This window comes from Leuciscus leuciscus (assembly GCF_965113295.1).
Source record: "Leuciscus leuciscus genome assembly, chromosome: 4".
NCBI lineage: Eukaryota > Metazoa > Chordata > Actinopteri > Cypriniformes > Leuciscidae > Leuciscus > Leuciscus leuciscus.
The window spans coordinates 52394058-52411167 of NC_138728.1; the positions used below are offsets into that span (position 1 = coordinate 52394058).

General features: G+C 42.8%; 1 protein-coding gene and 3 long non-coding RNA genes across 4 annotated transcripts in view; 3 read left to right on the plus strand and 1 right to left on the minus strand.

Annotated features, from left to right (window-relative positions):
• The window catches only part of LOC309496447 (uncharacterized protein), a gene marked incomplete at both ends in the record, with an annotated part of 3401 nt that extends 616 nt beyond the window's left edge, over positions 1 to 2785 (minus strand). Inside the window, 7 exons of the mRNA XM_082166438.1 lie at positions 98 to 524; positions 616 to 870; positions 957 to 1126; positions 1222 to 1517; positions 1596 to 1770; positions 1995 to 2275; positions 2385 to 2785. Coding sequence (XP_082022564.1) covers positions 98 to 524; positions 616 to 870; positions 957 to 1126; positions 1222 to 1517; positions 1596 to 1770; positions 1995 to 2275; positions 2385 to 2785 — 2005 coding nt within the window. The remainder of the gene's footprint in view (positions 1 to 97; positions 525 to 615; positions 871 to 956; positions 1127 to 1221; positions 1518 to 1595; positions 1771 to 1994; positions 2276 to 2384) is intronic.
• LOC309497079 overlaps positions 1 to 17110 on the plus strand; it is a 284477-nt gene that overhangs the window by 71064 nt on the left and 196303 nt on the right. The gene's annotated exons all lie outside the window — the stretch shown is intronic.
• Positions 3292 to 4610, plus strand: LOC309497305. The gene is made up of 4 exons (XR_014205479.1): positions 3292 to 4035; positions 4286 to 4321; positions 4398 to 4445; positions 4548 to 4610. It is a non-coding gene; the product is annotated as an uncharacterized lncRNA (long non-coding RNA).
• On the plus strand, positions 8517 to 9418 carry LOC309497827. The gene is made up of 3 exons (XR_014205722.1): positions 8517 to 8608; positions 8696 to 8737; positions 8806 to 9418. It is a non-coding gene; the product is annotated as an uncharacterized lncRNA (long non-coding RNA).

Sequence of the window (17110 nt, forward strand, 5' to 3'; positions counted from 1 at the left end):
GGGGGGGTGCTCGGTTCCTGTGGCTCCTGCTCGTCTTGGGATCCCTTCTCCGAGGCCTCCTCCTCCCCGTGCTGTGCAAGGTAAAACAAATGCGTACACACAAAGACATGGTGAGCAAGCGATCGTGATGTTGCAAACGATTTTAACACGCTAGGTTCACTGCAAGTCAAAGGTAGCCAACTTACCTCGCTGGACTCGGGGCTGGACGCCCCAGACTCCTGGAGCTCCATGCGGGTCCCCTCGGGAGTGGTGCTGCCCGACGTGAGCTCCTCGTCCGGGGACTCGGGAGCTCTCCTCTTTAGGGGTTGCTTGCCCTTACCCTTGGCAGGCCGCTTCCCCGAGGTCGGCTCCTTCGACGGGGATCCCCTCTCCGCACCTTCCAGGGCAGCGTCGAACAGCCTGCGGTGCTCCATGGCCTGCTGGGGAGTCAAGTTGGCCACATAAAATTTGTCCGCCGTCCGCGTGTCGTGGCACATGAACTTGGACAGCTTCACCCGGTCGTCATTGTTGTGGGTGAACTTGATCTGGAAAGACAGAGACAGAGAAAAGTCAAAACCAATGCCGCCACCAGGGAAGGCCGCCGAAATACGCGCCAGAGCGCCCAAAAACACTTACGTGACTGGCAATGGACGTCCGGACGTCGGTGAAGGTGGGGCAGCCGGGAAGGCCCATCGACTTCCAGGCCTCCTGGAAGTAGCAGTTCAAGTTCTTGCAGGGGTTTTGGGTGGACGTGAAAAACAGGTATTTGGCCGTGGGACCGCCCGGCAGCTGGTCCTTCAGCTGGAGGAACCTCGTCACCCACCCAAACTCCTCCTCCGTCAAGGCGATCTGGGCCGACCCGAAGGCCATGTTGGTCTTGTGCTGGGCTATCTGTGGACACACGGGGGGGGGGGAACGACAGTCAGGAGAGGCGGCAAAAACAAATCGGGCACAACAAATAAAAGTCAGACGCTCACATTGATGAGGTGCGCCCTCTCAGAGGAGGATTTACGGGCCCCCACAACCTCCTGGATGGTGATATTCTGAAAAACACCCCCTCTGTGGCCGTAAATGCAGGAGAGCAGTGCCGCAAAGTGCCCGTAAAACCTCCACAGGTTCTTCAGGCTGGGCTCCTTCTCCAGGAGGTCTAAAGATGGGAGAGAAGCACAACGTCAAGGTTCAAACGTTCGTTCGGCAACAGGTGAGTACCTCGAGTCGGGGAGAAGGTAAAAGACAACTTACCCAGTAGCTCGGGGATGGCCTTGGCCGCGAGCTCCCGGCACCTCAAAAGGGTGGCCTTGGCAAGGATATTCGTCTCCTTGCCCTCCTTGACCGCCGTCTGGTGGACGGCCAAGCCCCTCTTCAGGGACTTCCTCAGGCTCCCCATCTCCCTGCGAAGGCCGACCAGGGCTTTTCTGGAGAGGCGGCAGGACTGCGGAGGGGTTTCGGAAAGGAACCGCATGAAGCAGCCGACGTTCAGCACGTAGTGCTGGATGGTGGTCACCGCCATTTTGGCCTGTCGGAGGGAGCTGACCCAACTGCGAGAAGACAAGAATGGTTACAGAGGCGATAGATTGTTTTCAAACTGAGCCCACGACGGGAGAAAAGCTACTCACCTGTGTATCCTGGCAGTGTCGTCCAGGAAGCGGAAGTCGGCCAGGTTTTTCTTGCCCCTCGACATGACCGCCAGAAATTTCTTGATGCGGTACACCTGACAGCCAACGTTTTCTTTCAACTTGGTGCCAGGGTCTGGGCCTTCCCTGTGCCGCCTGTACTCCTCTACGATCTCGTCTGCAAAAAGAGAAAGAGAGAAAAAAGTGAGAACAGAGGAAGTAGTACATTGTCCACGGACAGCTTACAGGGACCCTGTCGAATAAGTTACAGTTGGGCACAGGAAGGGCCCACTTGCAACTTATATTACAGGGTCCCTGTAAGCTGTCCGTGGACAATGCAAGAGTTAGTGTTAGCACAGCCACAAGTTAAAAAGATAAAACAGATAAAAGCGTCACACTCACTCAGCACCACCACGTGGTCGGGGTAATGGGGTTGATCTTCCTCGACGTCCTGCGGCTGCCGACTCGTGGAAGGCTTCTCCCCGTCTCCCTCAGGTTTCTCCTCGGGCAAGGCAGGGGGCTGCTGAACGGCAGAGGGCACCTCGGGGGAAGACTTGACGTCCTCTTCCACGGGACCGCGCTCCTCTTCTTCCGGGCCGAGAGAGGAGAGGAGCCTTTGGGCCACCTGCCCGATGCGGGTCGAGCCCAAGGAGGTCGACCTCCTCTTGAGGATTCGATAACGCCTGGTGACCAATATGAGCGTCTCACTTAGGGTGTCGACTTGCTTGTTCAGGTCGGCCACCTGAGTTCTGAGGAGGCTCTTTACTTGTTTGCAGCCTGCCTTTTTGGCACTCCTCCTCCTCCAGGTCCTCTGGGTCTTGGGGGCACGACGGGTCCTCCTCCATGAGCTGCTGCTCCTCCAGGTCGAGGGTGGAGACCATAGGTACGGCCGGGTTGGAGGCCCTCAGGGCAGTCAGCTTGGAAAGACACACTCTCCTCTTGCAGAAGCGGAGCGCTTCGTCCTGCACCCCCACCGAGACCTCAGAGTGCGTACGGATATGGCGGTCGAGGCGGTTGGAGAATTTGTTGCACGCCGGAACCGGGCAGAGGCCTGCACGGGCGTTCACTCGCCCCGACTCCATGGCAAGGAGGAGCTTCCTCTCCTCCTTGTTCTTGACGCCGTGGGTGACGACCAGGTGCTGGCCGAGGCGGGCGTAAGAGCGCAAACAGATCGGGCACGTTTCGATGGGCATCTTTCCACGACTGGACAGCAGACAACGGGCTCGCAGACTCGCTTGGTGGTGGTCTAGTGTGGACTGACTAGGGGTCGACTCGCTCCCTTAAAACCTGTACTGTACACTTACCTGAAATTGGAGTGCAATTTTAAGTAATTTACTGTACACTTACCTGAAAAGGGAGTGTATCATCCCAGCTACAGCTTAATAGGCTTTCCATGGTCAGACTGGACAGGTTGTTATTACAGTTTTATTTTAAATTTTAATATTTTTTTATTTTATTTTAAGTGTTTATGAAATAAAAATGCATGTTTATGATCTCTACTGTGCGTGGATATGTTTAACTTTATCCCTTGTAATTTTCCTTTTATTAATACATTTTAAATATTTTTTGAAAATGCAATTATTATTTTTTTTTTTATGAATATGTAAAAAGCGACCCTAACCCTTAAACTTAATTTCAGTCATACGGTGTAAACAGCTGCTGCCACCCCCTTCGACAAGGTAATTTCAAAGTGTTATTTTGAGAATATTTCAGACTACAGAGGTCCCGTCACTTAAGTTACAGTTGGGCACAGGAAGGGCCTACTTGCAACTTACATGACAGGGTCACTGTAAGCTGTCTGTGGACATGACATGTCCACGGACAGCTTACAGGGACCCTGTCGAATAAGTTACAGTTGGGCACAGGAAGGGCCCACTTGCAACTTATATTACAGGGTCCCTGTAAGCTGTCCGTGGACAATGCATTAATAGGTCATATCATGTTTCTAGAAGTTCAAACTGAACTAACTTTGTTTCCATTTGTCAAAGATGCTACTGACTTGCCCGTTGTGCCCATCAAAAGTTGTGCACCTAAGGCACCACCTGAGGTCACAGCACCAAATAGAAAATTCAGAGGAAAGGAAAATATTGCTGAAACTTGCCAGGGGTAGAATAAAGCTAAGGAACATCAGGTGTCCTGAGTGTGACATCATTTTTGAAAATGTGGAGCGACACTTAAAATCGGGCCATCCAGAGCTGACAGTAAGTCTAATCTCAAACTAGCATACTTGTTTTTGTGAATTCATTTAAAAAATGTTTTGAATAAAACTCTCTTCAGGGAAAAAGGGTCAAGTTGTTGACCAAACAGTTAAAGAAAGAGCTAGCAGAGGAACAGCTACAAAAACTGAACAACGGTCAACAACTTGACCCTCCAGTCCTGTCAGCTCTGGATGGCCCTGTAGAGACCCCTCTGCCTATCCCAGAGGAGTGCCTCCAATTGCTGGGTAGGTTTTGAATGATTTTCTTGCAATGGGAGTATAACATATTTTTTTACAAGGTGTTGATCAAACTATTGAGTCTGCTTGTGTGTGTGTGTGTGTGTGTGTGTATGTGTGTGTGTGTGTGTGTGTGTGTGTGTGTGTGTGTGTGTGTGTGTGTGTGTGTTGTGTGTGTGTGTGTGTGTGTGTGTGTGTGTGTGTGTGTGTGTGTGTGTGTGTGTGTGTGTGTGTGTGTGTGTGTGTGTGTTTATTGTAGACGAGTTTGAAATGGAAGGGGCTCCAAGCTTTCTGGGTAAGTGATCAACATGTAATTATGCTGTCTATACAAGAACAACACATTAATAACTTTTTTTTATTTTTGATTGTAGCCCTTCTTATGGAGAACAATGAGCCACCCAAAGAAGCGCAAAGCCTCGGTAGGTATCAGGTGAACAATTGTTTAAACTTGTCCTGTATTGTTTTTCTCCATGAACAGGACATAAAAAAAAAAAAAAAGAACTTTTTCTTGTTCTTCTTAGACGAGTTATTCAGGGAGGTAAGCGAGTATGAGCAGTGTTTTCAGGCGTCTTCAGGTGCACAAGGTAAGTAATAGGTGATAAGTTTACATGCATGAAACCAAGTTTTGTTGTTGTGTTATTTATTTTTTAATAGTTTTTCTTTGTTTCCCTTTTCTTCAGGACAACACAGACTTGTGCACTGTCGACCTCAGCGACCTGCTTGATTTGTAAATAGTTTGTATAAATGTATATAGTTCAAATATTTTATGCCATAGTTTTATATTTATTTCGTTTTATATATTATATATATTGTATTTATGTTTTACATATTGTATTTTCAAATATATTTCTGTTTTACTGTCCTTTGTTCTGTTCAATTTGTACTTTTATAAATCATGTTAAATAAATGTTCATCGAATTATGGTTCAAAAATTTAAATTTTAAAATGATGGTTTTGTCTGTCTCATCTATTTGTCCAAAACATACCAACTATAGCTTATTTGACATGATCCAGATAGGCTTTCCGTGGACATGACATTTTAAGTCTAATGATGCATAGTTATGCCGATGGGACACATAGGCCATTCGTGGTCACACAGGAGGTCAGGGGGACGAATAGGCTGTTCGTGGTCAGTAAGCAGGGCAATGGGCTGTCACTTAGATTGGCCGTGGACGAACAGGCCGTTCGTGGTCAAATAGGCGGTCAGTGGGACGAATAGGCTGTCCGTGGTCACACTGGCGGTCAGGGGGACGAACGGGCACTTCGTGGTCACACGGGCGGTTAGGGGGACGAATAGGCCGTTCGTGGTCAGTGGGCGTGGTCAGGGCGTGGTCAGGGGGCGGTCGGGCGCTTCCTGGTCAAACTGGCGGTTAGGGGGACGAATAGGCAGTTCGTGTCAGTGGGCGTGGTCGGGGGCGGTCACGGGCGCTCAGTGGGACGAACGGGCGCTTCGTGGTCGGCGGGTGTGGTCAGGGAATCTGCCGAAAAGGCGGTCAGGGGGAGGCACGTGCGCTCCGTGGACGCCCGCCTGCAACCTATTCGGCGCGCGTCGAAACGATTGCAGGTGGCCGGGTGTCGCCCCCCTGTGGCCGATGCCCAGAATGCGGGCGAATCGGCCGAATTTCGTCGAGCTCCCGCGGGGCCGCCGAGGCCCCTGGGCCCGAGGCGACGCCTCTGGCCCGCCCCGCAGGGGCCCCCCTCGGTCGGCCGGGCCCCGAAAAATCATCTAGGGGGCGTCGCGCAGCGGTCCACTTACCTCCTACCACCGAGTGCCTAGCAGGCTGTTCGCGGACCCCCTCCCTAATGTGGCGGCCTAAAGAGAGTTAGGAATATGTGATTCAATCCTCCGAGCTAGAGCCTTGCATAGTATTTTGGTTGGACTGCTTTTGTTGAAGCAGTTCGGCACGTTGCTGCTGCTGATGGGCCGCTGAAAGTTCACATGGGCATATTTCTTGCTCTGCACTCCTACGCACTGCACAAACATATTCGTTTTCTGTAGAGGTTTTTGCCCTAAGCCGTAAAAAACAACAACAACAACAACTGTAATCATATGTGACCTAAACTTAGTGGCTGTTATATTGTCGACCAAATTGACTACGCCACCCCCACATTCTAGGATGGGGGACCCTAACAATGATCTCTTTGCACAGGCAGTTCAAATAAATGATCTAGAAGCCAGAGTACAAAAAAGTTGATTTACTTTATTAAATGACAAGTACTGTTCTTCTCTTATGGCTGAAGTGACTTGGTTGGTAACAATGTTATTCACAACACAAACAAACTAAAGAAAACAAACAAACAAACAACAACAATTCAACTCCACTCTAAATGGATTTAAAGTAAACTTAACCAAAATAATTCTCAAAAAAGAAATGAAAACAATGCTCCAAACAAATCAGAATCAAATTAAAAGAATACAATTAAAGAAATAAATCAATATAAAATTCAGATTAATTAAACAGACACATCATAATTTAGATCAAATGATAAAGAAAAAAACAATGATAAGAACGACACTCAAAATAACACAAATCAACCAGGAATCATAAAATGGTAATTACACCACATGGGAGGAACAAATCAAACCCCCCAAAAAATCTAAACCAATCAAACCATAATATGTAAAACACACAACCCAACAAGACCTCCCATACAGTGGTATGCCACTAAATAAAACAGGCAGACCCTGCAGAAAAATGAATGTCACAAAAATCAAAGTATAACAAATAAACAAAAAATAAAGCAAACAATTAAATCCCAAGTTCGGTGGGGAAAAAAACGATGGCCACTTGCCAAGAGAGGTTTTTGACCTGTAATCGAAACCACTTAATTTTTATTACACATACAACATTCTACATTCAAAACAATCATATAAAAATACTCACGTTGCTGATATGCTAAGGCTCACTTAATGGATGATTAAGATGCATCAGTCTCATTGAAAGGCAAAAGTGTTGCAATGCAGTCGTAGCTCAGCCAACTAATAATGCTCCTAAAAATACGCATTTTAATATTTTAACAATTTGAAATAAAACATAAACCAACTTGATCATTCACTCACGTCAGGTGGCCGAAACCAAACTTAAAATGGCACGCGCACTATGTTCTCACATCAGTCATTGGTGCAGGAGAAATCCTAGAACACATTTACTATAGTGAATACAATTTATACTGACATATATCTCCTTTAAGATCAACTACTATTAAAACTTACAGTATTTACTCACTCTGAATTGTCGGGCACAGTGGGTCAAACTGTTCTTTCAACGCGCCAGCAGAGGAAGAAACACAAACTCGCTCATCGAGCGTAAAACGAGAGCAAACGCTGTTTCCTTGACGCCCGCAAGACTTTAAACGCAGCCTGCCCATTACGTCATCTGCCCACTTAAAGGCGCAACATACTCATTCCGGTTACACATATATCACATTGACTGTGCTTTAATAACGTATTGAAATATTGGACTCCTCTTGACACAGGTGCCAGACCATTATGCATCAAATGATCAAATATCAAATAAAAGATTAACATACAGAAGGCCATGGCTGCCGCCTTCATTCACTTTCACATGGAAGCGGAGCACATCCCAGCAACGCCTCTCCGAAATCGCACATCTGGGCCGCTGGGCAGCACACGGCTTTAGCATCTCAAAAAAGCTCTTTGCCACTTTCATCATCAGAACTGTGAGTCAGAATGAGCTGCTGAGTAAAAAAAAAAAAAAAAAAAAAAGTCTAACTCTTTAAACATTAAGAACTCAGAAACAGCTATGTACAGCGAAAACATACATTGTAATCAAATCACTGTCAAATCACTGGAAAACAAAAATAAGTCAGTGACCTCTGCTTCTTATAGAGATTCAAGAAATGATTTTAAGCATGCGTGCGTGCGTGCGTGCGTGCGTGCGTGCGTGCGTGCGCGTGTGATGTAGATTAAACATGGACGGGCCAAAACGGACATGGCAGCAGGTCAAAATCAAATACAAGAACATTCTGCAGAATGGTATGGTCCCTGACTAATATTTAACAAAGCACAAGCATATATTGTACCCAGAAGGTGCCTGCTCACACATTGTCTGTACTGTTTTAGCAGTGAAAAAGAATACCCACAGACAAGGCACGGGTGGTGGGTCACCAAAGGCTGACCTTACCCCAGCAGAGGACATGGCCTTGGAGCTAAATAAAGGCAGGCCCGTCTTAGAGGGGATCCCTGGGGGGAAAGAGATGAGCATAGGTTCCTCCCAAGATGCCACCCGCTTCATTCAAGGTATGTCCTTCCATCTCTACATGGGATACAACCACATTCATATTGAATCAATTTGGACTGTCTGACTTTGGTTTACCTATTGCCTTGCAGTGTCTGGCAGCACTGTGTTCCTGTTAGAGCCACCAGCACAAGCACCAGACGATGCTGATCCATTGAGTACTCCATCAAAGGCATACTGTAGGCCTGGCATGTCTTGTCTACTAGCTTCAATATGAATCCGATTAAATGTGATAGGGTGAAAGCCCCAGTGCAGCAGCAACAGCACATGATGGAGACGATGATGAGGAGGAGACCATCTCTCTGGATTCCAGAAGGCATGAGGTATCATGTTAAGACTGTGAAAGTACTATTTACTCTACAATGGTGAGGAGTCCTCATCAAAATCAAAAAATCAAATTTCTTTTACAGGACCCAGATGCTATACAGTGGGAAAACCAGCCTGGCAACATAGTGCGTATTAATAAAAGGACACCACATCCTGCCAAATTCCAGCTGCGCTAATTGTATTGTGTTCACAGAGCTCACAAGCTATCAGAAAGTTGTATGGCAACCACCTCCGGCGCCAAATAGAACTGGCAGACATAGACATTCAGTACAAGAAGAAAAAGATGGAAAATCTTGCACTGGAGTCCGAAATAAAAAAGAGGACAATTAGGAAACTGGACCTTGAAATAAAAAAACTTGAGAGGGAGGTGAGATATGCCTTCAATGTACACTGTATGCTAACTGTAACACAAATGTATTAATCATTATTTTTCTTTCCTCCCCCAGCTCCAAGAAGATGACACAGCTCAAAATAAAAATTAGGTATATTCTCGTAAAGTCAAGTGAGCCATGACATATGAGCTCTTATTGTGAGCACACAGGACGGTGGCATCTTTCTAAGGTTTTTTTTATTTTCCCAGCAATCAGTACAACCAAGTCATCGTTATAAGGCACCGGCCTCTTTTGCCCACCCCCCCAGCACCAGGTGTGGCCACTAGCCTATATGAAGGCCCAAAATTGTGTGTTCCTTTCTGCTCTGACAATGGCATGCCCATTCTTGCGAGATGTGGTGGATGAAGAAGCACTTGTGCTGAGGAGAGCCTTCAGGCGAGAAAGGGTCTTCAGGGACCGGTTGGACCCACTGGCCTTCCCTGATGACCATCTATATTGTGGCAGGATTTGCGAATTTGAATAGGTATTTTGAACGTACAAACACACTTCCAGATACATATGCACGCACACATACATGGAAGCCCAAAGCGCAGAGGACGGAAAGGACGCAAGAATACCCATATATGGGAAACAGAGATATCAGCGAAAACCCCCGTCTGAAGCAAGAGACGATTGATGTTGCAAGGCTCAGTCATGAGACTGAGTTCCTCTGGAAAAAACCCAAGAAACTGTATTAGAACAATGTAACCCAGTTCCGTATAAATATGACTGCATTTTCGACTGTACGTTGCTGCATTTTTGATTTTGATGTCGAATGCATACCTAGAGAGGAATCAAACCTCTTCTAGTATTATCCTGGCTGAATTTCTTTTTGGTTTGAACTGCTCTGCTGTATTGATGTAACTTGGTAAACCTCGGATGAGAACAAGTTCATATTTACTCGAATTGCTTGAACTGCTGATAAGGTAATTAGTTTTTGTAATATTCACTCATACAGGACTGCCCTGTTGAGATTGAATAAGCTGAAGTTTTATATCCTGTAACATTTTCTTTTTGATTTGCTACAAGTATTGATTTTTGTATTAACAGTGTTTTAATCTTTTGTATAAATAAATTTTTATTTCTAAAGACAATCACTGTGAAGTCTTACTTCAGCTTTTACAAACAGTTCTAATAGCAATAGACAGAGCAATACATTAATCCTTTATCATCGAAGATATACAAGGGTTCCAAGAGCGATTCAGCTGGAAGGTAAGCATGCTTTGAATTCATATGTCTAGTTAGTAATGTTTATTATTGTTTCCTGGGAGTGTAGGGACTACACCTAGATTTACTGGTATAAATTATAACAAGCTAATGAGTGAATTATATCTATTCTGACCTGACAGCAAAAGACCACCTAGACACAGAGATACCAGGGGTTATTCAGGAAAGTGAGAGTAGTACCAGATCTCACCACATGGGGGCTCGTCCGGGATTGGGTCAATTTCTAATTGCCCAATAATACCCACAAGAACCTAAGGGAATAATAGTTTAAGTACTAAGACGACGGCTAAATCCAAATGCAAAATAATGTCTCCATAGTGCTTTGAGGAAGTTACAGGAACAGATACTTCCTCCTAACCATAGAAAGTATCACGGGGACGCCTGAGATAAGGTTCTATGGTTAGGCACGACAGAGGTAACAAGAGATCTCGAGGGCAGCGCTGTGGGACCATAGAGTACCCATTTAGAAACCTCATATAAAGAGATAGTTACCAAAATCCTCAGAGGAGAAGCCAGATTCACACAGTCATGGAGAGAATAATTAATATAATTTTGCTCCCACAAGATCAACTCAACAAGACATTAAAAAACGCAGGGCAAGTAGGCAATGAAGAACTACTGGCTACTGACGATACTTTATAGACTTCTAATGAAGCTGGATTAAAAAAAATTTGTCCAAGGCGTTAGCAGTAAAAGTCGAAGTAAAAAGGTTACTGTAGAAAATTGGGGACAGTGATACCACAGTACCAATTGTTAAAGGAATAGACATAAGAGTAACTAGAAACGGCGTTACTGATCAGGAAGCTCTGATCACAGTTGAATCCCCCACCCCTTCAGAGTACACTAAAATGGAAGGGGCCTAAGGATGTGACTATGGTCAAATAGATGAAAACTATGAAAAGTTGCTCTTAGAAACGGGAACGATTCCTAAACACAAAGATGTCGTAACCGGGTTCAGATCCCTGATGACAGGGGAAATATCAGGGGAAATAAGAGAGACAGGGTTTAGATCGTACAAAGCTTCAACAGGGAGAGAGTTAAACGATAATAAACCCAAAGTGCAGATAGGTAGAGAGCCTGATCATAGTTTCGGCTCAGAAAGTACAGAAGACGAGAAAATACCTCGCAGAGATAGTGCTAACAAAATCTGGAAGCCCGTCTAAAGAATGGAAAAACAGCTCGCATAAAAGAGAAAATAATACCAGGGGCGGTAGAACATTTCTAACTTGCACTGGTCAAGTGCTTAATTCAGTGAATTCACATTCAACAGCACTCAAGGGGCCAGAGCAGAAGTAATGCAGTTTGTTTATGAACTTACTGCTAATGATATCCTAAATATGCCAGGAACCAGCAAAAAAGTAAAATGTCACATGTTAGCAGAACAGCTAGATCAAATGCAAAACACATTGTGTTATATTTTATTAGATATGTACCAATGATGAAAGGCTTGTGAAAATTATGGGAGGCCACGCATAGCAAGGTTTCCTCCCATCAATAAGGGTAGAGTTCCAAGAAAACCGTAGAAAGCTAATTCACCTAAAAGAAAAAAAGGAAGTATCACCTTCCCCTTTTAGTAACAGAGATCTAGCAAGGAAAGAGTATAGACGAGAGGTTGAAAAAGGGAGGGGAACCTTCTGATTCTTCCTCCAGCTCATACACCTCAGACTCTGATAAAGAGAAAAGAAAGCAGGTGCTCTAAGAAGCCCTTGTCAGTTAAAAAGGAGAGGACACAGTCAGAATTTGAATATGAAGAAAAAGTGGTCTCTAAACCTAGGCGCGGTCCAGCTAGACAGATTAAGGAAGACCGTTTTACAGTCATCCAACTCCTACAAAATATGAAATTCAAAGGGGCAAAAGATAACAATATGATTAAGGCAAAAATGGTGGCTGATCTGGGGAAAACCCTAGGTGCCTCAACTAGCCTGGTAAGACTGATGATTAAATATCATACAGGAATATCCATGAAACTAGAAAACCTTAATGCATACCACTCCAAAGGGATAGGTATAGATAAGGAGACTGAATTACGGAAAAAGACAGAAGTGGTTAAAACCAGAGGCTGATGGCCATGTCTTTCCGAGAAAGCCCCCCAAGGGTGGACAAATGGAGGAGATTTAGCTAGACTTAAAAGGCTAGCCACAGTTACCAACTGGTCAGAAATGTCTAGTTTAGCGGACCTATATGACAGGGAAACGGTTAGAAGTAATAGGACCAGAGAAAGCTTAGGCCAAAACATAAATAAACCAATAGAGGGGGATAGGATGAAACGGGAAACTGCCTATCAGAGAACTAAAAGTAAATCGAAGGATAAAAATGAGGCTAGGACAGTAAGGTATGAACATCCTGAAACTTTATATAAAAAGTTAAAACCCCAGGTTAGGCCAGCTAAGAAGACCGGAAAAGGAACTAAATTTATAGAGCCTAAAGAATGGGCAAAACTGACTGACGAGCAGAAACAAGCCCACATAAACAAACGAAACAAAATAGCAGAACCGAAAACTAGAAGTAGGGAAGTATAATCCCACTGCCTCTGACATGGGGAGACAAAAAATAAGGATTACATGTCCAATAAAAGGGAATCAAATTTATGTTAGATAACCTAGAAAAGGTATCCAGTGTAACAAAAGTTCCTAACGGAGCGATACAATTTGAAGGTGAATATAATGATTAAGGTTTCAGTAATAAAATGAAATCAGTGACCAGAGATAGATATTCCTGGGAAGGATTGCAGTGTATAGTTACAGCACAACTTTAATGCGTCTAAATGACAACATTCTAATTAAATAAATTAAGGAAAAAGATACTGATAATGATGAAACAATCAGATGGCCTAAAAAAGTCGGCCTGGATTCAGGCAATAATAGGATTATAAAACAAGACCCTATTGACAAAAACTAGTTAGAAAAATTACTTGAAAAATATAACCAAAAATGATTGTGGAAAACTATCAGATAAATATGAATATACCGTAATGGGAGGAATTAAGGTTCTGCAAGAACAATATCTGATAAATAAATCCGTGTATGGCGAGATAAAAGAAACAATAAAGAGAATTATCTAGAAAAGGGGTAATATTTAATTAATAGAGGCTTTATTAAGCAGATATTTAATTAATGCAAGAAACTTTCGGATGTGTCTGGTTCAGTGATGAACAGGAAGGCCTCGCTTCCACTAACTGACAGTGAGTCAGAAACGGAGGTGTGACCTATTATAGCGACAGGGGCTATAAGGGGGTCACATGGCGCGGCAAGGTTACGGACATTTGATGACGAAGTTGGTAATGGGGAAAGGATCGAAGTGTAATCCCTTGATAAACTTTGGGCGCAACAACAGCTGAAGACGTTGGCAGGCAATGGCACCAATTCTACATGGCATTGCGATGAACCGCCAAAAGGAGATAGTGTGTATTATCTCTATAAATTTACGGTTGATTTCTTATTGGATATCTGGAATATTAACCATTCGCATGCCCGAACAAATAGTTTTGATGTGTTTAAGCCTTGGCCAGTATAATGTATTGAATGATTATTCCTTATTACTGAATTTAGTGTCTTAGCTGTTGAGGAGTGCGCAAATAAGATTATTTGGCGAATGAGAAATTATCGAAGTAATGATATTTTCCGTGGCCATCGCTGTGTATAATTTTGCACAGTGCTATATTAAAATGATTTGGCTCAAAAATGCTGGTTTGGAACTTGTGTTCCTTACCTAGATGTTTTTGATTATTCTAAATTATTGATGACATACAGCCTTAAGACCATTGGTGGAAACTTGGCAATGCTGTATTTCATTATCTTAATGATGGCGGGGACTTCCGTAAATGTGAATGAACCAAAGTTATTATTTCTTGCTATTTTTTCTGGATATAAATGATTATTCCTTTGTGTTTCAGATTTTAGATTTTTTTTCTGAAATAGATTATTGTATTATTAAAGTACGAAAAAGTAAACAGTGACAAAACAGTGGTCATATAGAATTTGAAGGGATTTATTTACTTTGTTCTATTTTGAAACAATTGATTGATCACTATTTTGTTTCATTTTTTGTATTTTTGTGATTGATTGTGGAGTCAAAAGAAAACGAAACATAATTATGATTTTGATGGCATTTTATTGTGATTGTCATGGACAAACTGGAAAAAATAAAATAAAGAAGGGAAATATATATTGTCAATTGACATTTTTAATTTTTGATTTTTTATATATATATTTTTTACCCCGTCTTTATTCACTTTTGATGTTGGGTTGTTTTTGTTTAATGTTGATTTAATTACAAATTATTAAACCCAAGTTAACAAACAAGTTTTTATAAACGATCTTTCGGCATGAGATTTGATATGTCAAAGTCAATGACATTGTTGTAAGTCGGGAGGGCCCCCTGGCTTCCAACAATTGTCTAAATGACAGAAATAGCCTTCCTATTGGAGGACATAGAAGGTTTGATAATTATTGTTTTATGTTCCCTTTCTCTATCTTACTATCTTTTTGATTTGTTTAAAATATATATATATATATTTGGAAGGAAAGGAAACAACAAACTGCTGCTAGTATGAAATTGATGATAATTTTTAATGTTTTGATTTATTATAGTTTATTTTCTTTTATTTCTTTTTGAATAACAAGAAAATGAGATTTGACTTAGGAATTACAGTTGATGGCAATTTTTGTTTTTGGGAACTTTTGGTTACTGTATTTGCCTGTTATAACATAAGTTGATGTGTTATTGTAATAGGGTCCGGATGGGCGGAGAATTGCCAACGGACATGGAATATATAAAATGTGTGATGACTGTCTGAAGGTTAAATGTTACCCGTTGAAAACTGAAGCACAAACGGGGTTGCTTTGAGTTTAAAAACTTATGTCAATCTTGTATACTTTCCAAGGGTTATTACATGGCTGAAATGAAGACTTTTTGCTTTTTATGATCGAGGGGCTAATTTTACGGATCCAGGCTGCACTCATTACTTAACCTATGAAGCAATGAAATTTATCATTGCAATGAAATGGCTGATCATCAATTTAGATGAAGCAGTTGAATTACTAATTGGGCACAGGGAACGTGTGACCAGGACTACGTGCTGTGTTGACATTCGAACCTATCTATGCAATAGTAAAGTTGTTCCGGGGTTCTGTACTAAACAGGCGCGTTATAACGGCCAGATTGTTTATGTACTTGATCTACTAGATCTGTCTGTGGCGCCTGACACAAGCCCGGTGGGAGCTGAGGGTGTTGGACGAGAGCTTGGCGGACAGTGGTTCCGAGCTGGCTCTTTACCCAGAGGATCTGGTAAAATTGGATCAGGCCCCGAGACATCGGGACTCGTTCAGGTGGAAACCTGTGTCCCAGCGGTGGTTCCGCAGGAGCATCGAGAGTTTGTTGACACAGCACGGAAGAGTGACGATGGGTTTCTCCCATCGGGAAAATTAATGAATGTATGGGTTTCATTAGTGTTGCATGGATTTCGTAATGCCTTTACGGTATATGTTTTTTAAGGTTAAAATTGATAAACTGGATGTGATTTACCCAAGGGATTTTATTAGAAAGCAACGTGTTGGGAATGACAGGAGAATTGTAAATGAAAGTGCTTTTGAACGTCCAGGAGGGGGTGTGGCAGGATTTGCGAATTTGAATAGGTATTTTGAACGTACAAACACACTTCCAGATACATATGCACGCACACATACATGGAAGCCCAAAGCGCAGAGGACGGAAAGGACGCAAGAATACCCATATATGGGAAACAGAGATATCAGCGAAAACCCCCGTCTGAAGCAAGAGACGATTGATGTTGCAAGGCTCAGTCATGAGACTGAGTTCCTCTGGAAAAAACCCAAGAAACTGTATTAGAACAATGTAACCCAGTTCCGTATAAATATGACTGCATTTTCGACTGTACGTTGCTGCATTTTTGATTTTGATGTCGAATGCATACCTAGAGAGGAATCAAACCTCTTCTAGTATTATCCTGGCTGAATTTCTTTTTGGTTTGAACTGCTCTGCTGTATTGATGTAACTTGGTAAACCTCGGATGAGAACAAGTTCATATTTACTCGAATTGCTTGAACTGCTGATAAGGTAATTAGTTTTTGTAATATTCACTCATACAGGACTGCCCTGTTGAGATTGAATAAGCTGAAGTTTTATATCCTGTAACATTTTCTTTTTGATTTGCTACAAGTATTGATTTTTGTATTAACAGTGTTTTAATCTTTTGTATAAATAAATTTTTATTTCTAAAGACAATCACTGTGAAGTCTTACTTCAGCTTTTACAAACAGTTCTAATAGCAATAGACAGAGCAATACATTAATCCTTTATCATCGAAGATATACAAGGGTTCCAAGAGCGATTCAGCTGGAAGGTAAGCATGCTTTGAATTCATATGTCTAGTTAGTAATGTTTATTATTGTTTCCTGGGAGTGTAGGGACTACACCTAGATTTACTGGTATAAATTATAACAAGCTAATGAGTGAATTATATCTATTCTGACCTGACAGCAAAAGACCACCTAGACACAGAGATACCAGGGGTTATTCAGGAAAGTGAGAGTAGTACCAGATCTCACCACAATATGAAAGATACAGGTTTTCTGCAGATGGCATCAGGTATCTATGCAGACTACTGGGTCCCAGGATTAACCCTCTGAGGTCTGAGCTGTTTTCTGGGCCCTGGAGGTGATCTGACATGCTCTGACATTTGTTTTTTTTTCAGTTATTTATAAACATGTTAATGGCAAAAGTGTAAATTCACTCTATATAACACAAACAGGGCTAGCATAATATCTGATCAACATGCTTGTAAATCTTTGTATTTTTAAGAGAATAATGTTTATGCGTGGTTATAAAAAAAAAAAAAAAAGAAAGTTGCTGAAATAAGGCCACAAAACACATTCTAAATAT